At 34.7% G+C, this 17,254-nt stretch overlaps 1 protein-coding gene across 2 annotated transcripts; it reads left to right on the forward strand.

Annotated features, from left to right (window-relative positions):
- Nucleotides 1-1,407: 1,407 nt before the first annotated feature.
- LOC129264783 (coiled-coil domain-containing protein 42 like-2-like) lies at nucleotides 1,408-16,793 on the forward strand. 2 transcript variants are annotated; one of them, XR_010294116.1, is made up of 10 exons: nucleotides 1,408-1,672; nucleotides 2,776-2,821; nucleotides 3,934-4,110; nucleotides 5,522-5,679; nucleotides 6,604-6,686; nucleotides 7,159-7,328; nucleotides 9,169-9,279; nucleotides 10,182-10,298; nucleotides 12,407-15,309; nucleotides 15,376-16,793. XR_010294116.1 is itself a non-coding variant. In XM_054902725.2 (9 exons), exons 1-9 carry the CDS (start codon nucleotides 1,581-1,583, stop codon nucleotides 12,518-12,520), a joined length of 1,068 nt encoding a protein of 355 aa, XP_054758700.2. In that variant the 5' UTR covers nucleotides 1,408-1,580; the 3' UTR covers nucleotides 12,521-16,793. The 2 variants fall into 2 exon arrangements, 1 of the variants encoding a protein (XP_054758700.2); XM_054902725.2 differs by having other exon boundaries at nucleotides 12,407-16,793.
- The last annotated feature ends 461 nt before the right edge of the window (nucleotides 16,794-17,254 follow it).

Raw genomic sequence — 17,254 nt, forward strand, 5'->3', positions numbered from 1 at the left:
ATGGGACAAACACCATGCACTTGGATGTGGGAAGGGGTAAATCTGAAAAAAGGTATTTGTACTTTTTCAAGATCTACCCCTATAGGATTTACGTCCATGGGGGTTTCCCTGTTTATCTTGCCACCCTTTTCCACCCGTTTATTTTTCCACCCTTTTGAATTAATTGATTTCTTAAAATTAATTTATTCACCACTGGTGGGATGGAACACCCTATCAACAAAAGTTGTTTTTCGTCGGGGTCCTTTTATGTCATGTGTTAAAAAAATATCATATACCGGTACATAAACATTTCATTTTTTCATCTTGAACCTCCACCCATCTGTTTAAAAGTCCTGGAAAAGAATGTTTTTATTTAATAACAATATACACAAATTGCGAGGGAAACAAACTGATTGATGGCATACTATAATCATCACTATAATCATCATTATCAAACTTTTCATTTTTTCATCATCATTATTACAATTTTTCTACCCTAAATTATTGGGGGGGGGGGATGATAATACAGGCCATCCCCCCACTTGAAATATTGGGGGGGATATATCCCCCCATCCCCCCCGTGATCGACACCCATGGGCCTAAGCTTTCGATCCTAGCAGAATCTTCGTCGGAGGCAAAATTACCATTTTGCCTCCGACGAAGATTCTGCTGGGATCGAAAGCTTAGGCCCCTTTTGACTTTCTATGATAAATTAATGAGTATTTAATTAGTTTCTACCCCCTGAAGTCGTCATTTCGTCAATGTGACAGCTAATTCTTCACTTTAATTCATGTATATTTTCATTGACGAAATAAACTTTTCATTGGCTTGTTCATTATCCTGCTTGCAATATACATAGTTAGTTTTATAGTATTTAAAAAGAGATAATCACTCAAAATTTGAGTCAAATCGACGTCTGTCACGGCATTTCTTCTTTTTAAACGTTACATGCACGATTTTGGCCAAGAATGGCTAAAGTATTTTTTAAAGAGCAGTTGGTTAATAGCTGTGCCGTTGCCGGGGATCGGACCGTCGATTTCCATACGTCTTGTTTAGCGCCTGACCATCCTGACACGGCACCTCAACGAGAAAAGTTTTTTTTTTTTTTTTTTTTTTTTTTTTTTTTTTTTTTTTTTTTTTTTTTTTTTTTTTTTTTTTTTTTTTTTTTTTTTTTTTTAAAACAAGTTCACAATTATTTACTTATAATCCATTTATTTGAAAGCAGGATAAAAGTGCATTGTCGATTAAATGCCTTGCTCATGGGCATAAGTGCCGCGGCCGGGGATCGAACCCCCGACTTTCCGCGGGACTTTCCGTATAGCCAGGCGCCTTAGACCACTCGGCCACGGCACATCCTTGTTGTTATCATATTACACGTCTCCCTCTATCGGGGAAGCACAGCGTTGTATGTCCCCTTGGCGACAATTCATTTGCATACGTAATTGATTCAGGCGAACAGGTAGTACATGCATGCAATGATGATAGGCATACAGACTGTCGCTGTAAATCTCCATGCGAGTAAATATGCGTTAGAACGAAGCTCAGGGAAACAGAAAATATCTAATTTAGTTGCTTGAGGGGAGCCTGAGAAATCAACAAGAATGGCAGCCTCCGAAGCGACGAGTTTCCCTTATAAATTAGAACTTGAGCCCCAGAAACAAAGTGTTTTTGTCACGCAGCTAGGAGAGCGAGGGTAAGTGACTAACTTGTGTTAGAGTAGATGATACTGATAGTATAATCTTGTGACTAACGTCCCGTCCGGTGAACATACTCGTCAGCATCATTATTTGATAATAATGTCTGATGTTAACGATAAATTGATTATCACTGATTACTGAAAAGTGGAATAAACATAATATGTAAGTTCTAGCATAATGATCGATGCGATCTGAAAGTCTCATACTATTTCATGATTTTCTTCACGGAGTATTTTAAAATCCAATATTATGTTTTTTTAATAGGCCACATTCAGTGTTCACATTATTATTATTTAATATAATTTAAATCCCAAAATTTGTCCTTGGATATTTCAAATTGAAAATCTGAGCCAATGTTAAAAAATTATAGCAAGGTAACAAAAAATTGAAAATTATATATACTACCATTACCTGATTATACTTTGTCTTGCAAAGCTGGTGCACTATCAGTGGTGTAATGAACAAAAAAAATTAAGGAGACTAGACATGGTGAATCACATAAAGTTTATTAAAAAAGTTGTGAGTGAGTGAAGCAAGAAAAAAACGTCCAACAATCATATTTTGTGATAGATTTTGACATAATATTCAGAAAATAATATATATCAACTTATTCTCTCTTTCCTTCTCTTTCCTTTTCTCTTTTTTTTTAAATCCTGGTCATGAAACTTTTGTAGATGAATTTGCACTTCAAATTGCGCAATGATATAGTGTTAATGCAAGTGTTAATAATTATTGTTTGGGTCTAGACAGAATAAATGAAGCTCTGATGTAAATTATTGACATACAGACTGTAAATATATGTGTATTCAGAAAAGTTAAATGACATTTCAATTTTTTGTTGATTTTTATCCAGCTGAGATAATCATGAATTATTATGAAACGCTAAAAAAGTTATGAATAGACAATCCTGTTAAACTAAAAACAGACAGAAGTTGATGTTTTAACATTGTAGTATTAGAAATTTTGTCAACTTTCTGATTCTTCTGTCAAAATTACTCAGATTGTCATTATCAGAGCTAATATAGTTCATGAAGTTCATATTATGTTCTATTCAGTTTTTATTAATATTATCATATTTTACTCATCTTTTATTTTTCAGTGATGAAGAAGATGACAATGTCAACAGATATCCGATTGTGAAAGAGGTGAGTACACGTTATAGGCTTACAAAGAAGAGGGTATTTATGACTTAACATCTATATTAAAATTTATTTGATTTGTTGGTTAAATGACACATGAAACAGGTTAGAACATCTTTTGAGAAATCCCAAGTGGGGGGTCTTATTTTTCTAAAATTGTGCCTCTTGGTGCTTAACCCTTTAGCACCTGAACCGCCCGAGACCGCCCTTCCTATTACACACTGAACCGCCCTTAACCACCCGTACGTTTTCTTTGCGCCATAGTATCTCTTGTCTATGATTTACCGTGGTAATATTGCGTGCACATACCGTATAGGTTGGCTGCTACATAGATCTGCATAGAAAAGTGTATGCTCCTATTGAGTATAATAGAGAAAAACCGATTGACATGCATCGGTGTGTAGCAAGTTCCAGACTGTTGCGCAGTCGATCTCAGCAAAGATGGCTGCGTCCATGTCTCGGAAAACCACTTACTTCGCCGAAGAAGCTCGGGCCTTGCTATATGTTCATCAAAACGTTGGATATCACACAGAGTGACATCTAGATGTGAGTTGGAATTAATTTTTGACATATTTGATCCAAGATTTGGCGAAAACTTTAGTTTTCTGTCAGTGATACTTTACATTTTTTTGAAGGCGTGGGACTGGGGCGGCTGAAACCCGAACTTTTTTTTATTTCTTCTCGCTCTGCAAACGATTGTCAAAGGTCAATATTCGTACATCTGATTGAACTTTGCCATGTACCATTCTATTCAACAGGTCCTATGCTACAAAATAAATATAACTTGTAATGAACAAAAGTAAATTTATAAAAAAATATTTCAATTTGTTTGGAACAATGCCTACTTATTACCAGTTTTATTGTTTCCTCCAGTGAGTAATTGCCATTATGCATAGGAATCTGTAGGTGCTATAGGGTTAAACAGTATGCAGGCAAGCTCACAGAGACTGGCTGACTTAACATACTTCAGAAAGCACTCCTCATTAAACAAAAACATCAAATGAGTTGATGTGTTTCTGTGCAAAAAACCCTATATTATGTTTTGGTTATTCAAACTTTCAGGTGGGTTGTCTTGATCAAGAAGAAATAATTGAAACTATTATTCTTGGTATTAACAGTCTGCAGGCAAACTCATAGAGACTGGACTCAACACACTACAGAAGACTCTGCTCCTTAAACGAGAAGTAGAGGTCGATGATGTCACGCAAGAACTCCGAACTAAACGCATCCAATTCCAGAAGCGGATGGAAGAGTGCGAGAAGAAGAGGGTAGATCTACAGAAAAAACAACAGTTGGTGAGTATACCTGGGTTAACTTAGACCAGACTTGCATGGAGTGCCAATTGTTAAATATTCACCAAATAATAACTAATCTTAATTTGCCGCAAAAAGTTGTCCATAAATTAATTGAGTCGTGAAATGGAAAGACTATGAACATACAAAAATATAATTAATGTTCATGATTTGAGTTATTGGTACACAAAACTATTCTTATCCTGCTGCAAAAAGGTGTCAAAAAGTTAATTGACTTGTGAAATGGAAAGAATATGAAAATACAAAAATATAATAATGAATGTTGATGATTTGGGATATTGGTACATAATAATTCCAAGAATATGGAAGAAGTATTATGAAGCCAGCATCCCATACAAGTGTGGTTTAATAGTCTAGACTAGGATTAAACCTATAGGTTTAATTATAAGAATACCCCCCATTAATTGTTATTAGTGCATTGTCTTCCCTGACTTCTAGGAATCATGAATATTTATTTAAAAAGAAGTCAGGGGGTTATTTCACAACAAATTAATTGTAACTTAAAATTTCAATTAATTTCCCTGATTCACATGGTACATAACATGTCACAGATGAAGTGCACAACTGCGTATTCATCAATGAAATGGCATGTTGAATATCTTGGGATTTCTAGTCACTCCTGAATATTTGTGAAACACTTGAAGACCTACAGTTTTAGAATTTTTTCCCAGATATTATTTGGTCGATAGCAAAATCAAATTTGTTTCAAACCTTGTGGGCGCGTTGTGGTCTAGTGGTTCTGACTCTCGCCTTTCAAACAGAGGGTCGTGGGTTTGAATCCTAGCCACGGCGTGTTTTCCTTCAGCAAGAAACCTATCCACAATGTGCTGCATTCGACCCAGGTGAGGTGAATGGGTACCCGGCAGGATTAATTCCTTGCATGCACTGAGCACCGGTGATGGTAGCTCCAGCTAAAGTTGGGGTAATAATAGCAAGCACTTTGTATCCTCAGGCAAAAAGCGCTATATAAATCCAGCTATTATTATTATTATTAGTCACCCTTGTTTGAAACTGATTATAAATTGCTTTCATGTTTTTATTCTGCTTTAAAATTGAACCAAAATAAAAAGTTGATAAGCCAGGGTCTTGTATCAGGGTATTTTGATTTGGAGGAGGGGAGGGTATAGGAAAGAGTAAATAGTCATAAATTCTTTTATTAATTGAATAAATAAAGGCATTGTATGTTTACTAAACCCAGCCCTCTCTTTCTAATACATTATTTTTCCTTTCCTTTCTCTTTTATTTTCCCCTTCTTTTTAATTCTAATTTTATAATTGTAAAAACCATTATGGTCACCCGCAGCAGTTACCCCCTATTCTGTCAGAAGCGAATTTTTGAATGTCAACAAAGTTGATCAGTCTCACCAACTTGTTATTTTTTTTTTACTCCATAGATGAAAGACAGAGTGGAAAAGTTTGACAAATTCATCTCAGAGACGGAGGCCAAGAGGAGAAGAGCAATCCATAAATACCAACAGGAACTAAAAGTCAAAGAACAGAAACAATCAGAATATGAACTACTTCTTCAGCAGTTGGAAGAGTTAAAAACAAGGTAATCTTCTGAAGTTTGCTGTTGTCTTTTATAACAGCCAACCTTACTTAGTAATTAGAGATGGTATGACCTTACAGGGGCCGCGGAAGCAGGGGGGGGGGGCTTCAGCCCCCCCACTTTTTTCCAAAACCGTGTAAAAAAATGTAAAAATTACCATATGATTATGATTTTTTGCATGGTCAGCCCCCCACTTTTGGCTCAGCCCCCCCCCCCACTTTGAAAACCGTTTCGCGGCCCCTGGTTATGCCCCTTTAGAAAATTAATATAGGCCTATGCTTTTGTGTTACTTTATCAGAGATTGAATACTGTATCCATGCAGTTTTAGGCCTTAATATTCAACATTTGTAGGGTAATATAGAGCACAAAAATCTCCAGTGACCGCTTAATTTGTCCACATTTCTTTACTTGCAGGATCAATTTGTGAGTGATATTTATGTACTATATAAGATTACACTACTGCTGGTGGGTTTTTTTTTTTTTTGGGGGGGGAGTAATCTGGTGTTGGTAAGGGCATACCGTTTTCCCTCCTGTTTAGTTTGCCTAATGATGTGCCTCATTGCACACTGGCAGTAGTGAGTTCTGAACATGAATGTATATTTTTCTTTGAAAGATATATTTACTTTGAAAAGCAGCTTATTAAATTCGTAATTATTTTGATTTTTTAGACAAGTGAGGTACTGCATAAAGCAGTTTGTATTTTGATAGAAAGCTGATGTATCTACCTGCTCTCTTATTCAGATTTGGCTTTAACAACCAGCAATGACTTTATATACCTAAAGAGGTGTGTTTTTGTAATGGATGACATGTACAATGATAAAGCCATAAAGGAGATTTTAACTGCTATTTGGGGAAAAGTTTAAGTTATTTTATATCACAAGTAGTACCAATATTTTGACACCTTATTTGTATTTCTTTGCACAACAGACATAACAAGCTCAATGAAAAGATCAAGAAATACAAAAAGTTTGAAGAATTCCTAATGAAAGTACTCGACAACATTCCAGAAAGTGAGTATCTTTTCTGTGTGTGCTGAATATTTTATGATTGAAAATGCAATTCTAAAAATCTATACTTGAGCAGAATTTTCACATCAATTGTGGAAAAAACCTAATTTCACTTTTTTGTTTCCCTCTTCATTTTTGAAATGATAAAGTAGAAATATTCACAAAATACTACAATGTACAAGTCCAATGTTGGCTCAGGGGTATAGAGCCCCCACTTCATAAATGGAAGGTCATGGGTTGTGCCAATTCATACCAAAGATTTATAGACAGCAAGACCTTTAGTATTTTAGCTGGGCACTAAGCATTTTGGTTGGAGAAGGGTCATAATGTATGTTATGCAGCACATGCTGGAAGAGCAGTTTCATTAACAGAAGTGGCTACCATGGGTATATGAAATATATTTTTTTTCATTAATGTACAATTTTGTTGTTGTTGCTATTATTATCACAATCATAATTGCTATTTTCATGAACAGATTATTTGGAAGTTAATGACGACATGTTGAGGAGCATTATGGACAGACATCGGACTCTGAGTTTTACCAATTATTCCCTGGTCAATAGAGTCCAGTCCATGTACGATGAGGTGGATGAGAAAAACCTTCATTTAGATGAACTCAAGTACAAACATGATCAGAGCATACTGGTAAGATGCAAATACATTCCACTATTAAACCAGTTTACTACCAAATTTGTTCTTCCATAATCTTTGTACAGAAACCAGCTGCTACTAGAAGGGAACTGGTTGATAGAATCTATCCCATGATGTAATATTTAAACCGCTTTAGTGACCAATGACTGTAAAGAGCACCGTTTCAAATAGGCCATTTTATCTAAAATTCTATGTGTAAAGATTTTGGAAAATTCTATCTTACTCTTGAAAGCCTTGAATGTTCTGTAATCTTATGACACAGTTGAAACAAGGGGGCGGGACACCCCTTATGATGTCCAAGTAGTGGTGGTAAAAAGAACATAAAGGAAGATAAAGTGGTAGGAAAGGAAGTATGAAGATGGAAAAGAGCATAAAGAGCGGTCTTGGTTGTGTCATTATCTATTCATTTGATGGTTGGGATAAAATGTTGTTACATTTTATAGTGAGGTCATCTTGCCCCATCTCATCATCCATTAGAATATTCTAGTGCTGTCCAGATCTTTAGGTGATTTCATTTCCAAATTAGCCAGTAGTTGATATTCAAAATATGTATTAAGTGCTTCAAGTCATTTGAGGATAATTATTTCCTGAATTTATATGAAATCTTCATGAACCTGTCTGAAGCGGAATAAAAATATATTGTATACCTGTACATATATTTCAAATTCTTTTCTGACAAAATAAAATTCTGTTCTAATTTATTCAAGTGTCACACAGATTTGCAGTATACATGTAAATTTCAAGACTTTTGAATTGAACTTCAGTCAAGCATTCCAGATCTCAATAACACTACTCTCTCGCATCTTTGCGTCAAAATCAATTTATGAGGAATTTAATCATTGTGTTAAACTAGCCTCACACTAATGGGGTAAAAACACCTGCCTTACTTCCCCCAATCATTTAGATGTCTCCTCCTTTTCCTGTCATTTGAAAACCTCATCAATCTGATGTCACCTTATGCAGCTGTCTGCTGTGGCAGCTTTGTTTCATATTGTAGCTCTGCCTTGCTATGATTTTCACTCTTATATATACATGTAAATGTAAAGATGTATTTATTTTGATGCAGTATAGAATTAACAGTTATTAATTTATTAAATGGGGTATTTTATGTTCATTGGTAAGCATAATGTTAATGCATCAGTACTATCTATATTTTGATCAGTGATTCTCTTATGGATGCTTCTAAAATTGCAATCCATTTATGCATTGACATAGTATTGTTGTGTGCATAACCCTTCAAATTACATGTGGATTGGTTCAATCTCAAATTGACTAATGCCCACTTTGACTTTTGTGCCCTGCACAGTATAATCTTATGTCATGCATGACCAGTTTTACTAGGTAATTACCATTTGTTTGTTTTATTTTTATTTCTGCTTTCACAATACATTATCAAAAGTATTTACATTGTTTGAAATATACAAAATAATCCATAATGTATATACATAATTAGAAAAAAAATATGGTGTTGGCATATACTTCACATTTTAATAATAATAAAGAGGAACATTAACAAATGAACGCAGGAGTCGCCATCGTGAGTGGTTAAGCTTGTAATTGATGGCGGCCTCATAAAAAGGGTGTCAGAGTCACAAAACCAAAATACCCATTTAACTAATTTCCATTTATTTGCCCATTTTGTCAAATGCGACTATGAACAAAGAACCACTAATGTAAGTTTAAAGCAGAGGATAATAAGAACATGGTTTACTGCTCATGGCATGAGGGTGAAGTAGAGAAATAAATAGATTAAAGGATAAGGATAGAGATTGTAAAGCATAGTCATGTATTCCTCATCAATTATGTTCATGATCTTTGTCCTTTTCTTGATCAGGTGATCAACAAGGATCTAGCAGAAATGCAGCATCTACAGGAGGAGAGGATTGATGTGAATGCTGAGCTTGAGGAAATGATCTTTAATGATGCATTCGCTTATCGAGACCAGGTCAGTTGGTAGATACATGCAGGTTTAGCTGAGGAAAGGAAACTTAAAGGAAATATGTTTGGCAGATTTAGGATTTTAGCACTTAAGCCAAGAAATCACCTGAGAAATTGCATTTGGATCTCGAGGAAGAATAGTCACTTCTGTTCTGTGGTTTATCTAAATAAAGTTTATGGTGGTTTTTTTAATTTTTATTATATAGGTATGACTCTTTTTATATATATATACGCACTCAGACCAAGCCCAAACATTAGATGTTACAGCATGATATGTATTTGTATTTTAATATCATCATTATTTGTCAGTGTTCTCTTCATTATCATCATAATCAGTATCATCATCATCATCATCCTCAACATTTTCATCACTATCATCACCATCACCACCACTACCGCCATCAGCATCATTATCAATATATCATCATTAAAAGCATTATCACTAATACCACTGTCACCAACACTACAACCACCATCACTTTGATCAATACCATCAACTCATTATCATGATATTGATCACCACCACCACCATCATTGATTGCATCATCATCGTCACCATCGTCATCATCATCATCACCATCATCGTCACCATCATCATCGTCGTCACCATCATCATCATCACCATCATCATCACCATTATCATCTATCATCATCAACATTTTCATTACTTTCATCACCACCACTACTGCCATCAGCATTGCTATCAATATTTCATCATCAAAAGCATTATCACCATTACCACTGTCACCAATGCTACCACCACCATAATCATCAATTGCATCATCATCATCATCACCACCATCTCCATGATCAATGCACCATCATCATCTTTGTCATAGAGTATGCACCATTACGTTTAATATTAAATGTTATTAGCATTGTATTTGTATATTTTTTTTCATATTCTAGAGTGAGACCTTGGGAAGAATAAAGATGGCAATCAACAACCTGTTGGAGAAATGCCACAAGAAACATGATGAACCAATGGAGACGCTAGACTATGAAGAGAAGCTTCATTTGATCATGGTAAATAAACATCTCTTGAGACAATACCTAATGTTTAAGACTAGAAAGCATCTAAACACAAGTTGGAATATTCATAATTTTTTAACTCCAACAAACAGGTGCTTGAATTGTTTGGCTACTTAGAGTTTGTGATTAATTCTTGTGAGGGGCCATTCACCTTTATTCAATTTATTTTGTTAAGTATTATTGTCATTTGCATTTAATAATGAAACCACAATGCTGTCATAGGCTACAGTCAGTATTTTGAAAAGTAGAAACACAACATTGGAGTTGATTAGCCGTTGTTATTTTGCAATTTTGGGGTTTGGGCTGATGTCAGATTTCTAGATTTTTGTAATCTTCTCACTATCTTATGACTCTTTTTCTTACTTTTGTGACAATATTATATTCTGAGTACTGGTAAATATAAATGAAGTATTAGCAAAAATACATGATTAGAAAATACTGATTGCATTTCTAGTGTGGTACATTGTCTCATCCGAGATTTTAAGGGCAATTTAATTCCAACTTTATAAAGATGAACTATGAACTTCAACTCTCAACAAGTGGAACGCCTAACTTTGCTAACTTTGAAAACTACTATAAAATAATCATTAACAAAAACATCATTTATATAATGACACAATACCACGTTCATTGACCATAAATGACATTTGAACGGAGACTTAAGACTGTCAACTACACCCATGTCCACATTTCATTCACTCTATCCATAAACTTTCAAAGTTATGATAGCACTTTAACAATTACCCCAACATGGCCTAAGTTTATTGACCTTGACTGACCTTTGACTTGGTTTTGTGACCTGATCTCACAGGGGATGTTCAGTGATGCTTGATTACTCTTATATCCCAAGTTTTATGAACTAGATCCATAAACTTTCAGAGTTAGGATGGTAATTCAATAAATACCCCCAACACGGCCAAAGTTCATTGACCTTAAATGACCATTGACCATGGTCATGTGACCTGAAACTCGCACAGGATATTCAGTGGTACTCGATTAACCTAATGTCCAAGTTTCATGAACTAAATCCATAAATTTTCAAAGTTATGATGGTAAATCAACAAATACCCCCAACTTGGCCAAAGTTCATTGACCCTAAATGACCTTTGACCATGGTCATGTGACCTGAAACTCGTACAGGATGTTCAGTGATACTTGATTACTCTTATATCCAAGTTTTATTAACTAGATCCATAAACTTTCAGAGTTAGGATGGTAATTTAACATATACCCCCAACACGGCCAAAGTTCATTGACCCTAAATGACCTTTGACCTTGGTCATGTGACCTGAAACTCAGGCAGGATGTTCACTAATACTTGATTAACCTTATGTCCAAGTTTCATGGACTAGATCCATAAATTGTCAAAGTTCTGATAGTAATTCAACAAATACCCCCAACTTGACCAAAGTTCATTGACCCTAAATGACCTTTGACCCTGGTCACGTGACCTGAAACTCGAGCAGGATGTTCACTAATACTTGATTAAACTTATGCCTAAGTTTCATGAACTAGGTCCATATACTTTCTAAGTTATGATGTCATTTCAAAAACTTAACCTTCGGTTAAGATTTTGAAAATAATTTTCCCAACATGGTCTAAGTTCATTGACCCTAAATGACCTTTGACCTTGGTCATGTGACCTGAAACTCAGGCAGGATGTTCAGTAATACTTGATTAACCTTATGTCCAAGTTTCATGAACTAGGTCCATATACTTTCTAAGTTATGATGTCATTTCAAAAACTTAACCTTAGGTTAAGATTTGATGTTGACGCCGCCGTCGCCGCCACCGCCGTCGGAAAAGCGGCGCCTATAGTCTCGCTGTGCTATGCAGGCGAGACAATAACTTTGACTCTTTAAACTCGTTAAATTGGTAATGCTAGATGAGCAGATAGACTATTGAGAATCAAATTTGCTTTTTTCATTCAGATTCATGTATGAGTAACTGTGAAAAATAAAATATTAGTTTGATTTGTCTTTTGGAAAATTTGATGCCATTATTGGTTAAAGTAATAGTTGTCAGTATTGTGGAAGATTATACATGGAGCATGAAAGTATCTCTATTTGGTTAATATTTCTCATTGTTTGTTTATATTCCAGAATTTTGTAGTAGACAAGATCCATGTTGAGAGGATGGCCAGGCAAGGCTTTGTTGTTTCATCCGCATCATCAGGTAAACGAGAGAGATCAAGAACAAAACTAGAGCGAACATGAGAGTGTACTCCCTTTCAGGCGACCCAGAGTGGTGTCAGAAGTACATGTTTGTAATTGGTCAGTTATACCATGGAGTATCATGTAGTCCCTTCATTGGTTCTGTGTACAGAGAGAATTATCAGAGGCGTGCTCTTCTCCGATGTGGTTAATAATGTCATTTAATAATAATAATCCGCTTTTATATAGCGCTTGATAATCGGAACGACGTGTCAAAGCGCTTTACAGATATATTATTACCCCGGTCATCGGATTCAATCAGTCATTCCCACACTCAATGTGTGCACATCCTCCACTCCCTGGGGAGTAAGTATTTGATTGGCTCATAGCTATTCATGGTATCACTCTTACTGTACATCCACCCTGAGGTGTCCATTTTAAAGAGACTCTTCAACCTATTAAAGATACTTTATTAATATGTGATCCCATCTCCCATCATTTGTGAATGTTTTTGGCCGTATGCCTCCTTGGTCTGCATCATTGTCATCGAAAGAGCAAAGTTGGTATTGGCATCATAATTGGTGTCAATGTCATTGTATATGGCATCAGATCAAACGATTCTGTGTTCAGAAATACTTTGAAGGACTGGGACCCATTTTACAAAGCATAATTGATATAATCACTCTCAACGATGAGTAAATCCTCATGCATTTTATCCATCAGTATGATTCTTCTTGATTACAAAGGGATATGTGTACAGACAAAGAATTATGGCATTCCATAGTTGAGACTGATTGGATCAATCACTTTCCTTTGTGAGACAAGGCTGTGGGCTCAGATCTCAATCTACATGTTCTGTAATTGGAAATGTGGATCATTATGATGGTGTAAAGTAATAGTCATGAATGTTTCTTTGCTTAAGAGCATGATTTGTTTATCACCATTATTTTTTAATTATTTCTTCTTTTTTTTTTGCATTTCTGGTGGTCACATAGCCATGAATGCACAAGACATCTGTCATATTTGCTACTCAATTTTTATTTTATTTTGGAAAATTTAATCACTATTGTATGCATGGAAAATGTTAGCTCTTTCGTGTTCATATCATTTTTCAGACCTAGTGTTCAAATTGTAACAAAGATCACGTTTTCCTACATATACAGTACATGTATATGTAACAAGTGGTTTAATTCCAAGATATGTAAACCCTTTCTTTTTCAGAACACTGCATTACTGCATTGGGGGAAAAAAAATGCTCACTTCATTCATTGTTCATATTTTTACTATACTGCACAAATAAATTTTGAACTCTAATCATGATTGTTATTCAATTTATTGAAATTATTTATATAAAACTGTCCATGTGAAATGCTTGTGTATTAAAGTGATCAAAGGAATGAACAAATTTATTGTGATCAAAGTATATATGCATGTATTCTATTAACAAAGCTTAAATACAATCATGAAGCAAATCTTATGATGTAAAAATCATGGATCAAGACGTAGTGTTGTAAGTCTGTTTCAAATCAATTCAATAAACATGGCAGATATATGGGCGATTTCAGATAGTGTTGGATGTTAAGAGAGCATTGGTCGGGCTGCTAATCTGAACTCCAAAATAGACTTTGAATTTTTGAGTTTCTATGATCGCTTAACCCTATCTAGGCTGGGGTATTTTGGGAGTTCATATGGCCGAGGGGGGGGGCCTCTCAGCCCCCCCTGAGATCTCTGCCGTTGGCCGCGCGATCGCACCGAAAATTGGCTTGCAGGTTGTCTTGGATATGATCTACAAAGCTGTATAGTAATTTATTTCATGCAAATTGCTATTAAGTGATTATGCTAATTTATGCATAATTAGTATGCAAAATCATACTTTTCCCTCTAACTCCCTAATAAAGCTCCAAATGTTCCAATTTCTGGTAAAAAAACTCTTTTTGGTGTTCCTAGTAAGTGTACAGAAAAAACATTGCGATATCAGATCAATTTCTTATGTATTTTATTGTTTTTTGCAATTTCTTACGTATTTCTTTGTTTTTCATTGTTTTTTCAATAAAATTTGTTGGGGATTCTTCTTAGATCATAAACAGCATAAAATAAATACATTTAGACCAGCAAAACTAAAAGTAATCGTACATTTATGATTTTTGGTTGAAAACACTATTTGCATTGACTTTGTACACAAAATCATGTTTTTGAGCAATTTTTGGTCTGACATGCACTTACATAATGTTGCGTAATTTCAGAAGCACGTACCCGGGTGACGCAAAACTGGTCTCAAAAGTTGCGCAAGACTTGAAAGTAAAAAGTCAGTGGCGGCGCGGTCAAAAAATTTCGCGCGGCGAAAATATTGCGCGAATCGTTGAGGGGGGCCTCTGAGGCCCCCCCCCTGGCCTGGATAGGGTTAAAGCTCAACACCAAGTGATATTAATCTTAACAGCAGCCTCTCCTCAAGTTTAACGTTGCGTGTGTTTTTATTTTGACCTAGAACCCCAAAACAACATTCAACACCTTGAGTGAGATCACACACCTTAGTTCACTTTAGATCTACACCATTTACTTATATTTAGTTTTCAATTACTGAATTTAAATTTCTTGCTTTAAGCATAAAAATAATTTTTTATAACTGAGATTCTGAGTAATTTGTAGCTTTCTATCTTTAATTTCTTTTTAAATATGTCATTTTTCAATCAATTCAATCACAAAAATAATTGTATCAGGAGAGATGTTACATTGCACTTTATAATTATATTCAAGAGGTATTTATAATATTTTCAAGAAAATCTTCACATTTTGTTTGGTAAAAAACATGTCAGGGGCCTGTTTCATACAGGACTTGTAACTGTTGTAACTTTGCCATAATGGCAACTACCATGGTAACAGGGCTCAGCAGCCAATCATAATTAAGGTTTCCATGGTAGTTGCCACAATGGCAAAGTTACAACAGTTGCAAGTCCTTTATGAAACGGGCCCCTGATGTGTAATACAAGTGGTATTGAGAACAGTGTTATGTTCTGTATTCAATTTTGAATCCTTTGTCTCATTAATATCTTGGATTTTTTGTGAGGAATCCTACATTTAATTTCTTACATTGGCAATAAATAAGGAGACACAGAAATATTCTTTTATTGTTCAAAATTGTGAAATCATACATTGTCTTTACAGGCATTATATCCTCAATAATATCTTTTACATGCTGCAATAGTAATTCCAAGTTTGAGGATATAATTTGATTGAATGAACACTATCTTTTTTTTCCTAGAAGAATTTATTGATAATAAATTTTGTATAAGTTAATTTTTTTTAAAGTCATGTATCAGTAAGTGTACTTAGCTGTACAAAAGTATTAAAGAGAACCTTACACTTTAGGGGCCCTTTCATTATCTTTATCTATAGTTAAATATTTTTGGTATAAAATATTTAAATTTTGAGCAAAGAAAGAAAGAACACAAACTCCAACTATGCATAAATATGTCCATGTTAAAGTCTTGCCAGTACTGAATTGTAAATTTTAAATGTGTATATATGTTTTAACTATTTCTAGTGCCTATATATCTCAAGCATGAATACTTTGTTTGATCATAGGTTTGATGCACCATGTTTTGACTCATGCCCACACTTTTTTGTTTACTTTTTATTATTTTCAATGGGCATTTTGGTTTCATCTTCAGTCCATTTGTTTTTCCAAAAAAAATGTTAATATGCCCAAAAGAGGAAGCTTCTTTTCTTTGTACCTGTACATCTATTTTCACCATGATCAATTCAAGAGACATGTATCATAAATTGAAGGAGATTTTGGGGTGCATGAGGATATGTGTCCCCCCCCCCCCATCCAAAAAATAATTTGCTAAACACTTATTGATCAATTATCTGTGCCACCCACCCCCAATTTTACAAAAAAACTGGATCCAACCGTTCATCATGAACTTTCCATAAAGTCCCTCTAATAATCTCCCTTTCAAAGACTAGATATCATTGCGAAATAAAAAATAATTCTGTCACAGTTTACCTGATTACAAATTGATTTCACTTGCCATAATATGCTTAATTTAATTTAATTTCCTCTTTTTCTTTAAATAATTTTTTTGTCTAAGTCAATGGAGTTTCCCTGACTGTTGTATTAAGCAATTGGTCTATTGAAATATCACATGTAGAAATTATAATGCTCTCCTTTTCTACTTTTTTTTCTTTTTCATAAAATCAGGAAACCTCACTATGCCCATTCTGAACAATTCCTTCAAAGGCAACCAGGAATGTTTCATATTATATCTATATATGTAATATAGATAAGTGTATCTTGGTATGTTTCACATGTAAAAATAAAGTAACCAATACTCAAGATCGTTTAGAGGCTTAAACACTTGTGATCATTTCTAATGCATTTATATTGTATTAGTAAAGAGGTTATAGGGAGCTACATGTATATTAAGAGATATAAAAGAAATTTGAGATGAGATATACTGAACCTACACTGTAACTTTTCCTTTTTTTAATTTGCCAGAACTCCAATTTCATATGGAATGAAATAGCAGCAGAAGCATTTAGAGGCAGTGATTAATTATATTATATTTGATGGCTCGGAATGGAATATCTGAAATATTCCATGCATTGCAGATGAGTGGAATATTGGCCCTATCGAGTGAAATATTTCTGATATTCCATGAAATAAAGCCATCCAATATAATTATCTTCTTATACCACCCCCCCCCCCCCAAAAAAAAAAGAGGGAGAAATTTGATTGAACAAGTCATATCAATTATTCCATTATGGCATCATCACTTTATTTGGATCAAATTTGTT

Source organism: Lytechinus pictus, chromosome 7 (assembly GCF_037042905.1).
Source record: "Lytechinus pictus isolate F3 Inbred chromosome 7, Lp3.0, whole genome shotgun sequence".
In the NCBI taxonomy this organism is placed as follows: domain Eukaryota; kingdom Metazoa; phylum Echinodermata; class Echinoidea; order Temnopleuroida; family Toxopneustidae; genus Lytechinus; species Lytechinus pictus.

Bases quoted from the DNA above. Each gene is read 5' to 3' on its own strand.
- LOC129264783 (XM_054902725.2), top strand. From the start codon at position 1,581: ATGGCAGCCTCCGAAGCGACGAGTTTCCCTTATAAATTAGAACTTGAG. The intron at 6,687-7,158 runs GTGAGTATCTTT...TTTCATGAACAG, and splicing joins ACTCGACAACATTCCAGAAA to ATTATTTGGAAGTTAATGAC. The intron at 10,299-12,406 runs GTAAATAAACAT...TTTATATTCCAG, and splicing joins AGAAGCTTCATTTGATCATG to AATTTTGTAGTAGACAAGAT.